Source organism: Silurus aristotelis (assembly GCF_946808225.1).
Source record: "Silurus aristotelis genome assembly, chromosome: 18".
In the NCBI taxonomy this organism is placed as follows: Eukaryota; Metazoa; Chordata; class Actinopteri; order Siluriformes; family Siluridae; genus Silurus; species Silurus aristotelis.
In genome coordinates, this window is record NC_139591.1 from 15,782,906 (window position 1) to 15,800,196 (window position 17,291).

Genomic DNA, 17,291 nt, shown 5'->3' on the forward strand with positions numbered 1-17,291 from the left:
AAAAAAAAAAAAAAAAAAAGGAAGTAGAACAGAGACAGTGTACATATCTAAAAGCTACAGCCTGTACCATTCTCCATGTGCACATCTGTCCAGGCCACAAAACTACAACCAAATCAGAAAGTTTATTGGCACTAGCATTTCTTTTATCGTGTTATTTCATTTAGGAAAAAAACACACAAGTTGGAGAAGACAAGTGTCTTACTTCATATCGATCAAATGAAAACAAAGGACTTCTTTTTAGTATCCACATACTTTGGAGGAATCATAGCAGATACAGAGAGCTTTGCTTACCCAGGCACCTTGTGTCAAATTGAACTAATCGAATTTGCCATGATGGCCTACGTGTCTCATGCTGGGCACAGAGAAAACGAAGACGAAAGACGAATGTGATTAGAAGAAAGCATGCTAAGCTTACACATTATTTTACAAAACATTTTACAAAGCTCTTTTTCCTCATAACCTCTTTTTTTTCCTGAGCCCCACTGTTAGAACTCACATACAAGATTCCCCTCAAAGAACAAATTACATATGTACAAAGATCTAGCAAGCAAAGAAACAAATGGTGCTACTAATGAACATAGAAAAGGGGTGACAAGTGAGATCTTGGGTTAGGACAGACAAAAAAAAAAAAAGAAAAGAAAAAGAAAGTTGAACCCAGGAATTCAGCTTTGGAGGACAAAATAAAAGATAAAAAAAATACACAGACAGAACCAACATGCTATAATTCACTTAAGACACTTTAAAATTGTACAAAAGTTACACAACCGACTACAAAAAAAGAAACTATAAACAGGTGCAATCATAAAGGACTGCTAAATATAGATCATTCGGATGATTTAAAAATGCTTCTAAATATGTTACAGCAAAAACTACAGATATAGTACAAGCAAGGGGCATGTATTTTACATTTCTCTATACGTTCTCACTGACTCAAACATGTACAAGTTTGTTCCAGCTATTATTGATTCCACCCTCATCATCTGTTCTATGCTGGAAAAAAACAGGAAGGCTTTGATTGTAGGGTAGTCAACATAGTTTTTGACTTATTTTAATGCCACCGTGGGGGGATTTTCACCACCCTCACAAACATAGGCATAAAAGATCATAACAGTAGCTTAGTGGACAGTGAAAATTACCATACATTTTGTTAACAAGAAAAATATATTGCTCGAATATTGAAGGAAAAATAGTAATAGTCTGTATATATAGAAAAACAATATATGTTCATATATTGCACATATAGTGCAGAATAAGAGCAAAACAAGAACACGAGAGGTTTCAAGAGGTGCTGTGATGGATCTTCTGACATTGAAGAAAATAATAAAACACCAGTGAAAAGACCCTTTTATTAAATACTTGTATTCAAATGGAGATGAAGGAATCACTTGCATGGAATCCACAGATAATACATAAATGACATAACACTTTCTTTAGAAAGTGAAAATCAGAGGCGCTTTTAAGAAAGTCATTAAAATAAAAAAAAAAGGAAAAAAAGCATTTGTTCTGACAAGTCCATGTTTTTACACATGTAAACATGTAGATATGGATCACAATTGACGCGGTTTGAATTTGGCATTCGATGCACTGACGAGCTGCCGTAGTGTTTGTTCGTTTCGATTCGTTTCAAAATTACAGGGGCAAAAAAAAAGAAGAAATCCAACTACAACAATCGCATAATTAACAAGACGACTGAATAATGGAACATTTTAAATCCCATATCCAAATACTTCCTTTAAAAAAAAAAAAGTTTTTCCCCCCCCATATTGTGAAATTCCAGAGAATTCACATCTGCTGCCCTCATTAATCCATAGAAGATTGAACTGCAATTAGTTAAATAATTTTTAAGAATAAATAGCATAACAAAACCAACCTACAGCTTTTAAATCAGGTACAAAAGCAACCAGCTTCAAACAACAAAAAAAATTATTATTCACCAATGTGTTGTTGTAAATAAATGATTTTGAAAAATGGGGCATACAATACATGATTTTCTTAACAGTCTGAGATATGGTTGTAAGAAAAGCTGGTAACAATGTCTAGACCTTGGCTGTATTTATTGAGTTTTTTTTTTTGGTGCCTTGGATCCATGTTAATCTCTCTTATTTCTCAACCCTCCCCGAAAAAGAAATTCTATAACAGTGCAGTATAAGAACATTTGGGTAATTAGACAACAAAGAAATGAAAGAATATTTCATGAAACTGGTTTTTGTTTCTGAAGGAATGGCTACATTAGTGTAAAATAGATGATTGAAAGGTTCTATGTTTTCCAAAAGGCTTGGTATATTATTCACAAAAGTTTAAAAAAATAAAACTGTCTTAGGGAATCTTTTAATGACAGGCCCCACTGACAACATCTTAGTTTTGGTGAATTTATTTACAACCGGTGTTTAGGTGCTTCTATCAGCCAGCAGCGACTAACATGGAGGTCAAGCTGAGGATGTTCATGCAGTGGCTTAGACGGATTGAAGTAGCGAGCAAAATGGAGTCTTAAATCTTCTGGTACCCTGCTCGCTACATCGCCAGAGTTGTCACTGTTTTTTTTGCAGAACACTGAGCCTGCTGTGAGGAGGTCCATGGACTCCTGTGTGAAGCATGGCAATGATACGAAAGCAAAAATAATAAAGGGATATTATTGAGAAATGTGATGGGAGCTTGGACACAATTGGAGAGACAAAAAAAAAAAAAAAAAAAAAAACCATTTAATTTGGGGGGGGGGGGGGGGGGCATGTCTTACAACTGTTCACTGTTGCAGACATAGTCTACAAGGTCTGTGACCCCAAACAGGTCATCCTCATCTTCATCCTGCGGCGCCACCTCCTGGGGAACCAGTCCATTGGCACCGACAGACACGGGCTGTGGAGCGCTGCTGTTTTTCAGCCCTATTTGACTCGTAAGAGCAGGGTTAGCCACGCCAGAGGCAGGCCGTGGGACCAAACCCTCCAGAGATTTTATAGGGCTTTGTCCGTTAGCAGGAGGAAGTTCCAGGTTATAGTCTAGAGGGCTCGACCGTTTTGCTGCACCATCTTCTGGCTCTTTCTCAGTGTTCTTCTTCTCCTCCTTCTCTTCCTCCTCCTCATCACTGTCATCCGAATCAATTCGGTTTACCCGTTTGCGGACAGGCCGTTCCTCTTCCTCTGAATCATCCGAATTGCTGCTATTGTCGTCGTCTTCAGACTCCCTTCTGCGCTTTAATGACAGGCGCCTGCGCCGTTTACGAGACTCCTCTTCCGACAGGACTACACCCTGCTTTTTACTCTTTCTATCTTCCTCGTCAGAGTCCATAGAATGGAAGCTCTCTGTTGAGTATTAATAATTAAAAATATGAGAAAAACAAAACAAAAATCATCATCATCATCAAGAACAATTCATAAGACTGAATGAGCGAGACTGACCATCACTCTCGGAGCTGGATAAGAGTCTACGCTTCTTGGCCTTGTCCCTGTTAGTGCTTCCTTGGGAGCCATCAGAGTCAGATGCCTCGCAGTAATTGACCTCCTTTTTCTGGCTTCGGTGGGAACGACGTCTGCGCATGTCCAGGTCACTGTCACTAAACTCACTGGAACCTTCAGTCACTAGTTACACACACACACACACACACACACACACACACACACACACACACACACACACACACACACACACACACACACACACACACACACACACACACACACACACACACACACACACACACACACACACACACACACACACACACACACACACATTAAACAGCGCAGACTACTGACATTATAAGTGACTTAATGCACCACATCGGAATCCTATTAGGTTCTAAATTTTAAGCAGCATTTTAGCCACAGTTTTTCCATCCAAGCAAACTAATCGACATAAAAAGTTTCGTAATATTTCCTAATATAAATATTCTTTACCTATTTCTTCTTCCTCCTCCTCATCATCAGTATCCTCGAGCTCTTCATCATCAGAGTATCCCCTAGGTCTGCGGCGCCTGCGGGTTCGTGTGTTCAGCCGTTTAGTCGGTCTCCGCCTCGATGAAATTGTTGTAGTTGGTCCCTGGCCGTCGCTGCCGAAATCGCTGTCAATGGATTGCCCCTCTCCCTCGCTGTCCACGTCATTTTCAGACACCACAAATTCCTCCTCCTCACTGCTATAGAGTTCAATTTAGAAAGGAGAGTCATGCTTGTTGATTAAGCAGCATGGGAATCCCTTTTAACATTTTTTTTTGTGATGTTTTACATCTGCATCAACAGTTTCTTGTCCTACCTGTCACTGAGGCGGAACTCTTCCTCGCTCTCCTCTTCATCCACGGTGCTGTCACTGTCCAGATCGTTGAGGCGCCGCCGTTTTTTCTTTCGCTGTCCAGCATTTGTACGCTTAGGCCGCCCATTTTCTTTTCCTCCTTCCTGCAAAATTGTGGATATGTCCTTCCCTCGGTGGCCCGTGATATTCGCCATATCCTTGCCACGGCCTGCTCCTACAGACAAACACAATGACTCTTCATACAAAAGATGATTTACTTCCACTCACTTATAAAATAGATGTTAAAACATATAGTATTATACAGAGGTGTGTGGAGTCTTGTACCTCCTCCCTCAGCCTCTTTGATATCTTCCTCAATTGCCTCCTCGATAGCTTCATCAAACTCATCAAACCTTAAACAAATGTTGATTAAAATTAATCTTGAATAATTAAAAAAAAATAAAATTCAACTAGTGTTTATTATACCTGTAGCTTATATATTTTTTTGCCCTGGTTGATCTTCGGCCCCAGGACCTGCTTTTCTTGGCCTCCTTTTTCTCTTTCACCACCTCTTCTTGTTTTACTTCCTCTGTTTCAACCTGTGATAAAAAACAAACAAACAATTAATTGATTATTAAAAGGTGTTTATTAAATAGAATTTGCACAACTTTCAAAAGATTATCCTTACAGTAGGTGTGATTATATTCTCAACGCTGATTCCAACGTAGACCAGTCGCTCTTTCCTGAAGGACACACCAAAATAAATTCATATTCCTTTTAAAAGAATAAGCACACGCTTTTGATTTATAGACACATACATACAAAGCAAATATGACTGTTTTTGAGTGTTTGACCCGTGGGTATAACTAGAACTTACCTCCGCTCGGCACGTTCCTTCTTTTTAAGGGCTACATCTAGATACTGTAACTGCTCTTCAAGCTTGTCACAAAGCAGTTTCTGGGGAAAAAAGACCAGAGTCAGGGGTTATAACTCTGAAAGGGCCATCAAGGTTAGATTAATGGAATAAACCTTCGACCTGACTTACATGTTGGCACGGCGGACAGAACCATTCACCGTCAGGGATGATCATGAGAGGAGGTCGAAGACACGCTGTGTGATAACCGCTGTCACATGAGTCGCACAGCAGAATCTGAAAAAAGTATTAAGAATCAGTGCGTGGTAACAAAAGCGTCATTTACTGAACATACAAATGGACAGATCGCGATTAACCCACCAGCTCAGGGTGATTTGGCAGGCCACAGTGTTTGCAGGGGTCATCGTTTGGGGGAAGGTCATCTGAAGACGAGGTAGAAGTATCAGAGCTGTTCCTATCGCGGTTTCTCCTTCTCCTTTTCTTTTTCACCTGGTAATCCTCGTCACTGTCATCCTCCTCTGTCTCCTCTTCCTCACTCGAACTCTCCTCATCTTCCTCAGAGTCTTTCTTTTTGCGTCGTGACCGGACCCTGGACCAGCGCACCCGCCTTTGTCGTCTTCCCTGTTAAGATTTTAAGACTTCAACAACTCGTGCGAATTCATGTAAAAAATAAACGTGCAGAAATGTCTCATGTTATGATGGTATCCATGGCTCACGTACGACCTGACGTGGAAAACTGAAGGAAAATTGTAAGCTTAATCATGACCACTTTTTTTTTTTTTTTTTTTTTTACTTTTTAACTACACATACTTACTAAGACACGTACAAAAAACACGTGTATACACACACACACACACAAAATATACATAAAGGAAATGCACAAATTATTATAATTTTTTTGGTGGTGACAAAAACGTCTGATCAAGGGACATAAAGGACAAACGTACTGTATCTAGACAAACCTTTGGTTTAGCTTGTCCTTCTTGATCAACCTTTTTTTCTCTTGGCTTTTTTTGTACTGTATTTTCATCTCCCTTCTTTTCTTCATTTTCCTCCTTCTCGACCGAAGGCGTGACCTGTTTCTTCTCTACCTTCCGATCGTGGATTTCTGCTACCTTGGCCGTTGGTCTGCAAATCCTCGGCGAGCGCCTTAGACATCGCCCTTCACTTGGCTCAGTCTCAGAGTCACCCTTTCCCTCTTCTCGCTGCAGCTCTGCTCTTCGCTTGTGAGCTGGGACCTTGATTTTTAGACGGATACCTTCTTGCGGTACATCTGACACCACTTTGCTCTCGTTTTCTCCTTTACTCATCTCAGCAGTCTCCTTTTCCTTTGCTTGATTCTGGTCTTTGGCCAATTCCCCACTAACACTCGTTTCCTCCTGAGAAGTACTTTTTTGTTCACCATTTTCTTTCTGATTTTTGTTGGACTCCCTTGTAGAAGCCTCGTTCTTCTTAACAGGAATCTCATCCTGCCCAACTTTCTCACTACAAGCCTTCTTTTGAGGTTCAGCATCTTTGTTTTCTGTGGATACCTCATCATTCTTGGTTTCTGCTGAAGCACCTTCAGTCTTATCCTCATTCATTACTTCCTCTGTTTTGGATACGGCAGGAGAAGGAGGTTCCTCAGCCGTTTTTAGAGCATCTGGTTTCTCCTGATCTGCTGATTCTTTATCTTTTTGGCTACTAATTGAATTAGTTCCCTCTATCTTTCCAATAGTTGCATTATCCGACGTTGTGTCACGATCTGATTTTAAAGATGCTTTGGCTGCAGGGTCCCTGTTGGGCACTTCACACACAGTCACACAGTCTTCAGTCTTTTCATTAGCTTTTGGCGAGGATGGTTTTTCGTTCTCCTTGGATGTATCTGAATCATCTAGCAATTTCTCCTTTTTATTTAAAGGTTCAGAGTCTTCCTTTTCCTTAATTGGGATTTTCTCCACTATAGGTAGCTCCTGTTTCTTTGTCTGCTCTGTGGAACCTGATTCAGGTTTATCACCTACCATTAAGGCACAGTCCTTCTGAATTGTAGATGATGCTTCAGACATGCTAGGCTTGTCCACTGTCTTGACAGTAAGCTTACTTTGTTCATGAGCAGTGCTTTGCTGCTTTATAGAGTGTTGTAATGTAGGTGTCTCAGTCTCAGGCCCCGTTTGTGTTTTATCATCTTTTGCAGCATCTGCATTCTTATTCAAGGCTGTATCATCCTTTTTATCAGTCTGACAAGACTCATGTTTTATTATTTCTTCTTGTTCGTTATCCATCTCTCTCTCGTTAGGACATAGACACTCTTTTATGGTCTCTGTTTTCTTGTCAATCTCAGCTTTGTCCGTAGGTTTCATCACACTAGACTTTTCAGGTGCTTCCTCATCGAGAGGCTTTGAACAATCTTTTGCAACGTCCATCTTGGCTGGCTTTTCAGCCTTCTTTAAATCAGTTTGCATCTGGGTCGCTGTAGATTCAGATAATTTCTTAGTTGTCTCAGTTGCCTCTTCTGGCTTTGTTGATGTTTTTTGATCTCCCTTAGAAGCAGCAGTTTCCATCACTTCCATGGATTCCTCTGTGCAAGTTTGGTTCGCTGCAGGAGGTAAGACAGTCCCGTTGAGATTCTCACTGCTCAATCCATTTTCTTCTCCGGTGGGCCGCACTTCTTTTACAGCTGGGTTACGCACGATGATGCTGCTGGCACCACCTCCACAATTGGTATTGTCAAAATCCTCACTTCGTTTCATCTCACGCTTTTTCAGGGGGATCTTAGCCTGCTGGTCATTTTTCAAAGTTTTCTGTATCTCATCCGATTTCTTCTTCACCTCCTCTGTGTTTTCTGAAATCAGCAGGCCACCATTCTTTTCCGATGTTGACTCTGATGCTGTGCTGTTGATTGCTTGATCATCCACTTCCATGGGCTCTATTTTAACCACTTTGCTAACGATTTTCTCGACTACATCAGGCTTTTCAGATTTGACATCTTTAGTGTCTTTGTCCATTAGTGCTTCTGTTTCCTCTGCAATTTCTTGCTTTTTATTATCGGTTTGCCCTAATGTTGCATCTTCTTCAGTTCTGAGAGACTTCTCTTCATTCAGATCCTTGTCTTTCTCTGCTGAGAAACGAAACACATTGTGATTGCTGTCTACATCCAGCTGAAATTTTTTTTTACGTCTCCTGTCAATATCAACTATATGTTACGATCCAATAATTTCTGTGAAAACTATAGCTTTATTAAACATACCATCATCCTCTTTCTTCTTGTTTTCTTCTGTTTCTGGGTTTGGGCTGATACTAGAAGAACCTTCCTCCTGATCCTTTTTGACCAACAGTAAAGGATCAATCTGGGTCTTCAGAAGGGCAAGGATCTGTGCCAGATCATTTCTGTTTCTGTATAACAAACAGTAGACTTTTAGCACATTGTGATTATTTGTCATCATTGTGAAAATTTCCATTGCACAAATTATGGACAGCCTTCCACTTCTTGCATTTTAATGTATTTTACAAAGATAAAATCTGAGTCCGGTTTTACTCTATTTTATCTTTACTCTAATATTCTAAAATTACTAAACACATTTGAGACTCTTGCTTTTTTTTTTTTTTTTACAAATATAATCAGAAGGAGTTGCATTGTGTGTTTGTGGATTTAGAGAGAGCGTACAACAGGGTGCTGAGAGAGGAGTTGTGGTATTGTATGAGGAAGTCAGGTGTGTCAGAGAAGTATGTTAGGGTGCTGCAGGACAGTGTGACAGCAGTGAAGTAGTAACGACAGACTGGTTTAAGGTGGAGATTGGACTGCATCAAGGATCGGCTCTGAGCCCTTTCCTGTTAGTAGTGATGGACACGTTGACGGATAAGATCAGACAGGAGTCTCCCTGGACTATGATGTTTGCGGATGATATTGTGATTTGCGGTGAGAGCCTGGAGAGGTGGAGGTACACGCTGGAGAGAAGGGGAATGAAAGTCAGTAAGACAGTACATGTGTGTACATGAGAGGGAGGACAGTGGAGTGGTGCAGTTGCAGGGAGAAGAGGTGGAGAAGGTGGAGGAGTTTAGGTACCTGGGGTCAACAGTGCAAAGTAATGGAGAGTGTGTTAGAGAAGTGAAGAAAAGAGTGCAGGCAGGGTGGAGTGGGTGAAGAAGAGTGGAAGGAGTGATTTGTGATAGAAGAGTATCTGCAAGAGTGAAAGGGAAAGTTTATAGGATTGTGGTGAGACCTGTGATGTATGGTTTGGAGACAGTGGCATTGAGTAAAAGACAGGAGGTGGCGCTGGAGGTAGCAGAGCTGAAGATGTTGAGGTTTTTGTTGGGAGTGACGAGGACAGACAGGATTAGAAACGAGTTTATTAGAGACAGCGCATGTAGGACGTTTTGGAGACAAGGTGAGGGAGGCGAGATTGAGATGGTTGGACATGTGCAGAGAAGGGACATGGGGTATATCGGTAGGAGAATGCTGAGGATGTTGCCGCCAGGTAGAAGGAAAAGAGGAAGGCCAAGGAGGAGGTTTTTGGATGTGGTGAGGGAAGACATGCAGATAGTTGGTTTAAAAGAGGCAGATGTAGAGGACAGGGGGGTTATGGAGACGGATGATCCACTGTGGCGACCCCTAATGGGAGAAGCCGAAAGAAGAAGAAGATATGCTCTTAGTATACGTACAGTATAGAATATCACCGTAGCTAGCGCCAAGGTGTAATTTCTTAATTGATTTACTTTTTTTTTTTATTATAGGACAATATAGAAAAAAAAATGCATTCTAATACCCAAAGAGCAATCACTTGAGGAGGACACATTTATGTAAATATCTACACTTTTTATTTACAATAACTAAACAGATTGTAAACCATGTAAACAAAATTATTTAACACAAATACAAAAATAAAGACTCAATTGATAATATTCATGAATTTTTCACTTAACCCATCCGCTCAGTATTTTTCAGCACATACCTGACAACACATTTCCAGGATGAGCCATCTAAATCATCCTGCTCCTCCACGTACACCCTCACGTTGTGAGCCTGGTCAAGTTGGAACCAATACATCAGGCCATCTTTATCTCTGCCAATGGGCTGGAGACGCATTTTATCAGGGTCTTCATCGTTGATGGCTGTCTTGAACTTGACATTGTCGTCAAACTGGCTTTCGCACAAGTACTGAGAGAAAAAAAAAATGGCCCACAAGTGTTTAACACAATTACCATTGCGATTCAATAAAACAGTATTAATAACGCACATATGAATGAATAAAAGTTGGCCACACCTTGAGAATTCCAGTCTTACACTCCACAGTCATCTCACGATATCCCTTCTTCTCCAGTTCCCATGCCCAGGTGGTATTGAAATCCTGGCAGATCTGCAAACGGCAAAAGAAATTCTAGTCTTAAGTGCACGGCTAGTCTTCCTTATATAGTATCATTTTCGGTATTTACTCAAATAAGCCCGTTTTAAAAATACAAATAAATGTCAAACGTTTAATGTAAAGGAAATGTGCACTTTGAAATTTTTTATATTATATATAGGGGGAGTGGTGGCTCCAGCGGTTAAGGCGCTGGGTTGCCGATCGGAAGGTCTGGGGTTCGAGCCCCGGTATCGCCAGGCTGCCACTCTTGGGCCCTTGAGCAAGGCCCTTAACCCTCTATGCTCTGGGGGTCCCTTACGAGGGAAATATCAAGGTCCGTGACGTCGGAGTGACGTGGGGCCGCCTTCCCGTGGGCTCACCACCAGGACCGTAAGGGACGGTGCTGTGAGGATTGGGCAGCAGTCGAAGGCGGGGGCCTGCTTAGACTGCTGCCTCCGCGACCCGAATTACGGATAAGCGGGAGAAAATGAATGGAAAAAAAAAGGATGAATGAATATTATATTATATTATATATATATATATATATATATATATATACATATATACATACATACATACATACATACATACATACACACACACACACACACACACACACACACACACACACATATATACACACACACGAAATTTACGTTAGCACAAATTAATTTTAACAGCACTAATTTTATTCATGTCAAATAAATTTAGCATGCATTTCAGTTTGACCATTTTTATTAAAAATAGAAATAAATACTAAAGAGGCGAAATTAAAACCAACGCAACACACATTTATTCACAACGTCCTTTTTTTACTCAAAAAAATTATAAAAGAAACTACACCGAAAAATTTTTTTTAATTCTTAAACATTTGTTTTACTGGACATTTGTTTTAAGTCTCAAACTAAGCACCAACATCTGCCATGAACCACACATACAGCAAATAAAACCATCCATGTGGAAACATAGCAAAGGTTTGGTTTGGTGTCCTGATAATTTATGTAATTTAAAAACACCATAACTACTACATTTACAAGAACATTTTGTCTTCATTCTCTGTGTTGAGTTTGGTTTTACTAATAATAAACATACATTTGCATAAAGCATTCATATTTGTCCATGTGGTATTAAAAACTTAAGTATCAAATCAAGGCACATTTAGAACAGATAAATATGTGTGATTAAGTTGCGATTCATAGTGAATGACAATCAGGGCTGTAGCTACATAATACAGTGGTACCTCGCTTATCGACCGGCTTGCTTAGCGAACAGTTTTTCGACCGAAATTTGGGCCCGCTGAACGACCAAATGGCCGCTTATCGACCTTTTTTTTTTTTTCTTTCCCTCACCCACGTGGAGCGAGGGAAAGGATCTTCCCCTTTCGAAGAGCGAATGTACATGCAATATACAATATACACGCACTAAATTGTTATATTGACCACTAAATAACACTTTATTGTTCACAAACCGAAGTTTAATTTACGATAGATGCTCTCTCCACGAAGGCTGAGGCGAGACTGGGGTATATTGCATGTACATTCGCTCTTCGACCTTTTCGCATTTCGACTGGTTTTAAGGAACGGATTAATGTCGCTAAGCGGGGTACCATTGTATCTCATTATATTATTAATCGAGTATTTTACAGATTATTCCATCGATTAATTGGATAAGAAGTACTTTTTTTTATTGAAGAGCTATACTAAATATACAAAAGAAAATTAGACAGGTTTCTTAAAAAAAAAAATAAAAATCTTTTTAGAAAGATTTACATTAAACGCATCATTTTCTGTGTTTCATATGAATATGAACTTCATATGAACTTTGGCAACTTTGTATTATTTTCTTTGGCCTGAATCATATGGAAGCTTGTTTTCACCACATTTAAAAAAGTTTGCCTAATTCAAATTTTTTTTTCCCCCATGCAATTTCCATTTTTTTCTTATAATTCCGACTTTATTTCTTACAATTCCAACGTTATTTCTCGTAAACATCCAACATTTCTGGTGCATCCCCCAGTAACCATGTTTGGAGCTGTTGGTGTGTGATCGAGGCTCCTCTGCTTCATCTGTCTTGTTCAGTCCCCTCCAAAGCTGATTGTTAGAGTTCTCTCCAGGGATCAGAGGCTTAGTTTGATACCATGCGATTCTATTGATTGTAACCGATTTCATTTTCAATGTGTAAAACTTTCTGCCACTGCAAAAGGGGTGACACTGCCCAATCGGCTTTAAAAAGTTGGAATTGCGAGAAAGGTTGGAATTAGGCAAACTTTTTTTTAATGTGGTGGAAACAGGCTTCCATATGAATCTTCTAATCTTCTAATTTAATTCTGCAGCGTCTTCTGTGTTTACCTGTTCATAGTGCTCCAGAATTTAGCGGGTGTTGCGTCAGTAATAAATGGTCCATGGGGAAACACAATGCTCCGTGTGTAGTTAAATGGACTAAAAGAAGCATCGAGGAAAATTGTTTGCCTTGATTATTTTATTGTATTGAAATTACTTAAGGAATCGTTTAAGCCCTGGATTCAATATTTTAATTAATTGACAACCCTTACATACATACACATACATTATATACATACACAGCTATCTAGCTATCTAGCTATCTATCCACACACACACACACACATGTAACGTGTTAATTTTGTGTGTGTGTGTGTCTATATAAATATAAATAAAAGGCTGTCAATTGATTACATTTGTGTTTAATTAATACATTTTGTTTTCTAATTTATTTTATATATTAATATAATTTATTTTATAGATATCTAGCTAGCTAGCTAGCTAGCTAGCTAGATAGATAGATAGATAGATAGATAGATAGATAGATAGATAGATAGATAGATAGATAGATAGATAGATAGATAGATAGATAGATAGATAGATAGATAGATAGATAGATAGAGTGGTGTGAAAAAGTGTTTGCCCCTTCCTGATTTCTTTGCATGTTTGTCACACTTTACTGTTTCAGATCATCAAACTAATTTAAATATTAGTAAAAGATAGCAAACAGATGGCCAGACATTCTACTTCAGGATTTTTTGGTAAACAGCAGAATTCATGGTTTCATAGCAAGTCTTTTAGGTTCTGAAGCAGCAAAACAGCCCCTGACCATCACACTACCACCACCATATTTGACTGTTAGTATGATGTTCTTTTTCTGAAATGCGGTGTTACTTTTACGCCAGATGTAATGGGACACACACCTTTCTAAAAGTTCAACTTTTGTCTCATCAGTCCACAGAGTATTTTCCTGAACGTCTTGGGGATCATCAAGATGCTTTCTGGCAAAACTGAGATGAGCCATTTGTGAATAATGGCTCTCACTGTGGTTCGCTGGAGTCCCAAAGCTTTAGAAATGACTTTATAACCTTTTCCAGACTGATAGATCTCAATTACTTTCTTTCTCATTTGTTTCTAAATCTTTTTGGATCTCGGAATAATGTCTAGCTTTTGAGGAGCTTTTGGTCTACTTCACTTTATCAGGCAGGTCCTATTTAGGATGATTCCTTGATTGCGAAAAGGTGTGGCTGTAATCGGGCCTGGGTGTGGCTAGAGAAATTGAACTCTGTTTTAACAGGGGGGTGGGGGGGGGGGGGGGGGGCAAACACTTTCACACAGGGCCATGTAGTTTTGGATTTTGTTTTCCCTCAATAATAAAAACCTTCATGTGTTCACTTGTGTTATCTTTTACTAATATTTAAATTAGTTTAATGATCTGAAACATTAAAGTGTGACAAACATGCAAAAAAAAATAAGAAATCAGGAAGCATTTTTCACACCACTGTATATAATGACTAGAAAAAAATGTTTCTAGTTAAACAAGGTATATTAATAAAACACAATATAAGTATAAACAATAAACAATTTAAGAACAAAAAGGAACGAAAAAATATTTTTTTTGTTTTCCGAAAAAGAATTATACGAAAGGTGAATGAAAAAAGAAAAGAAAATAAGCACTTATCTATATCTATACACTGCTAATAAAAATGTTTAAATGACTATTAATATACTGAATTTATAAAGAAAATATATATTCAAAAAAGAATGAAGAATACAATTATTATTATTCATTTTTATATGGCAGAAAGAAGATAAAAGGTGCTTTACCTTTACAAGATATTTCTCCCATCTGTCTGCAGAAACAGACTTGCCGATTTTCCGAAGCAGCTTTACATGGAGGTCTACCAGCAGCTTCGGAACTAGATTCGGAAGCAAAATAATCATTAAGAAAAAATCTAATATTTTTTATATAAGATTATCTGTGTTAAACATTTGATTTTGCTCACTGTTTACAGTACAGTAAGACAGCAGAGCTTTACTCAGGATTTTGTCTCATTTGTAAAACCTTGACATGAGTCGATTTGACAAATCAATATCAGGTCAGTTGTGTTGTTTTATTAAAAATGTATTATACAACCAGAATAAAAACTCTTCCTTATTATACCACCTCTTCCTTTTAGATGTGTGCACACAGTTTGTTTTTATGGCACCCTTTTTTATAAGTAGAAAATATTTCGGTCCCTTCTCTCTTGCTTTTTCACCCATTAGATTAGAGCCCACATTTTTTTCTTATGAAGGGCAAAAAACCAAACTTGACTGACAGCCATTGGCTTTAAATAAATATTGCATTATACCAAAAGTTATATTAAATTAAAATTGGCATGGCTACTCTCATTTATGACCATCAAAACAAACAAACAAATAAATAACAGTACTCTGTAATCTTCTTAACTAATGCAGTTTTTTTCCCCCAAACAAGTTCTTGCTCAGGGAAACTTATAGTACAATGATCTAATTTATTGTACAGGAGAGGAGATGTCTATTGCCTAATTCCTTAGTGGGCCCTAGTGTGGGCATCTCTACTTTAGATACATAGCATATCCCACATACATCTTTCTTCTACTTCACTCTCTCATTTCTTTCTTTCTATTCACCATTTTTAGGAGTACACATGACATTCCTGTGTCTCTCTTTCTGAATCATTCCTTTCTTCACTTTTCTTTCCTTCCCTCTCTTTTTAGATATCCACATCTCTTTCCTAGATGTAAACATAATGCATATACATATCTCTCTTTCTCTCCTTTACATTACTTCCCCCTCCATAATCTTTTAGGATGCATATAATGTGGCAGAAATGATTTCTCTCTCTTTTTTTCCCCCCTTTCTTGCACGTCACTTTTTTCCTCTTTTAGATTATTTTTCTGCATCTCACTTTTTTTTTTACTTACGCATCAGACACATTTGTATCTGTGTTCTCTCTCTCTCTCTCTCTCTCTCTTCTCAGACTAGCTGTTCATTTCAACTCGTTCAGTTTTGGGTTTTTCTCTGTTTACAAATAGAGTAAACAATAAGACAGGTAGATGAAAGCTCCGACATGACCCAATGGGTAAAACAAACCCTTGTAGTGCAAGTTATACTTTTTCTAAATAAACTGATGATGTGATTAATGCAGCACAGAAATGAAGGCATTCCCGTTATTTTGACAGCGCGGACGGAACGCAGCTAAGCGCCGTCCTCCAGCAGGAAGTTTACAAGCTCTGCGCATGCGCGCTGCCGCTGGCGGAGCACTTCACTGCCAAATCATTATTCAACTGAAAATAAACTGTGCACATTCTCATTACTGGGACATGCGCGGCTTTGTTTCGGAAAACCAGCCGTTTCCCAATAGGGAAAACAGCCTTATTTCTCCCACTCAGCGACTCCACAGCTCACCTAAACACCGTCCTTGTGGTGTGTGTGTGTGTGTGTGTGTGTGTGTGTGTGTGTGTGTGTGTGTGTGTGTGTGTGTGTGTGTGTGTGTGTGTGTGTGTGTGAGGAGCGAGTGTGCAGTGTGCAGTGGGATAAAGCCAGGCAGAGAGAATAAATCCTCCGCCGCACAAAGCGCCACTGATGCGCCATGAGACGACGCTCGAAGCCGAAACAAAGTTAGAAACCGTAAAAAAAAAAACTACGAGCGGGTGAAGTTTCGCTCGTTCTCGGACCGCATTTGAGACACCAAACGAGCATTTTGGTCGAGTTCGAGACGCCCGAAAGCACACAATAACACCGAGAGCGAAGCACGAACGAATCTGCACTCAAGCAATGGAGGTGTAAAAAAGCTTTCCCTCCCACATCGCAGCCTACAACACACAAAAGTCCAGCGAACCTGTGGACGTTTCCTGCAGATAGCGCTCCAGCTGCGTGAACGTCAGCTCCGGCAGATCCAAAAGGGCCCCATAACGCTCTAAAAAAGAGCAGATCACGGCGAAGCTTGGGCACAACCCGGTGGAAGAAGCCGCCGCTGCCGCCGAGGCAGCCATTTTTACGATGGATGGGTTCGGAGACTGTACGCTGGAGGACCAATGACTTCCCACAATGCAGCGCGGCCGACTGTTCTGTGTTTTTTTTCCACACTCGCATTCCGACAAACCCCACCTTCTCCAGTGGGCTGGGTTTAAAACACCGATTTACATATATCACTATAACAGAGAAGAAGAACCGCAAAGAAATTACACCTTCAGATAAATTAATGCAAAATAAAACATATATTTTAAACATATCCTTCTCTCTTTTACATCTACACATATTGTACCTGAATATACAATATTTCTTTCTTTGATTTACATGTAAAAATATGGCACCTATTAAATGTGACTCGTATTGCAATACATTGTGATCCACGATGGATCTACAACGTGTTTTATTGCTATTATTATTATTATTATTGTTGTTGTTGCTGTTTTGTTGGTGGTGGTGGTGGTATAATTTACGGTTTTCGCCTTCCTTCATATTGAAAATGTAATTTAATCTAAAAGTAATAATGTAATTAATTAACAAACTTATTGTGGCCCCTTTATTTTGTTATATGTAAATGTATAACTTTTATACAATGTATGGGAAAAT

At 39.2% G+C, this 17,291-nt stretch overlaps 1 protein-coding gene across 2 annotated transcripts; it reads right to left on the reverse strand.

Annotated features, from left to right (window-relative positions):
- Window positions 1–121: 121 nt before the first annotated feature.
- On the reverse strand, window positions 122–17,103 carry rsf1b.1 (remodeling and spacing factor 1b, tandem duplicate 1). 2 transcript variants are annotated; one of them, XM_083568381.1, is made up of 16 exons: window positions 16,555–17,103; window positions 14,517–14,608; window positions 10,333–10,425; window positions 10,021–10,226; window positions 8,319–8,464; window positions 6,055–8,186; window positions 5,453–5,713; window positions 5,264–5,368; window positions 5,096–5,175; window positions 4,907–4,961; window positions 4,705–4,817; window positions 4,564–4,631; window positions 4,243–4,453; window positions 3,891–4,126; window positions 3,393–3,572; window positions 122–3,296 (listed from the first exon to the last, which is right to left on the reverse strand). In XM_083568381.1, the coding sequence occupies exons 1-16, from the start codon at window positions 16,706–16,708 to the stop codon at window positions 2,731–2,733; spliced, it is 4,698 nt and encodes a 1,565-aa protein (XP_083424507.1). In that variant the 5' UTR covers window positions 16,709–17,103; the 3' UTR covers window positions 122–2,730. The 2 variants fall into 2 exon arrangements, with proteins under 2 accessions (XP_083424507.1, XP_083424506.1); XM_083568380.1 differs by having other exon boundaries at window positions 6,055–8,189.
- Between the last annotated feature and the right edge of the window lie 188 nt (window positions 17,104–17,291).

Bases quoted from the DNA above. Each gene is read 5' to 3' on its own strand.
- rsf1b.1 (XM_083568380.1), bottom strand. From the start codon at position 16,708: ATGGCTGCCTCGGCGGCAGCGGCGGCTTCTTCCACCGGGTTGTGCCCA. The intron at 10,227-10,332 runs GTGTGGCCAACT...TTTTTCTCTCAG, and splicing joins GTAAGACTGGAATTCTCAAG to TACTTGTGCGAAAGCCAGTT. The intron at 4,127-4,242 runs GTAGGACAAGAA...TGAACTCTATAG, and splicing joins GAGTTCCGCCTCAGTGACAG to CAGTGAGGAGGAGGAATTTG.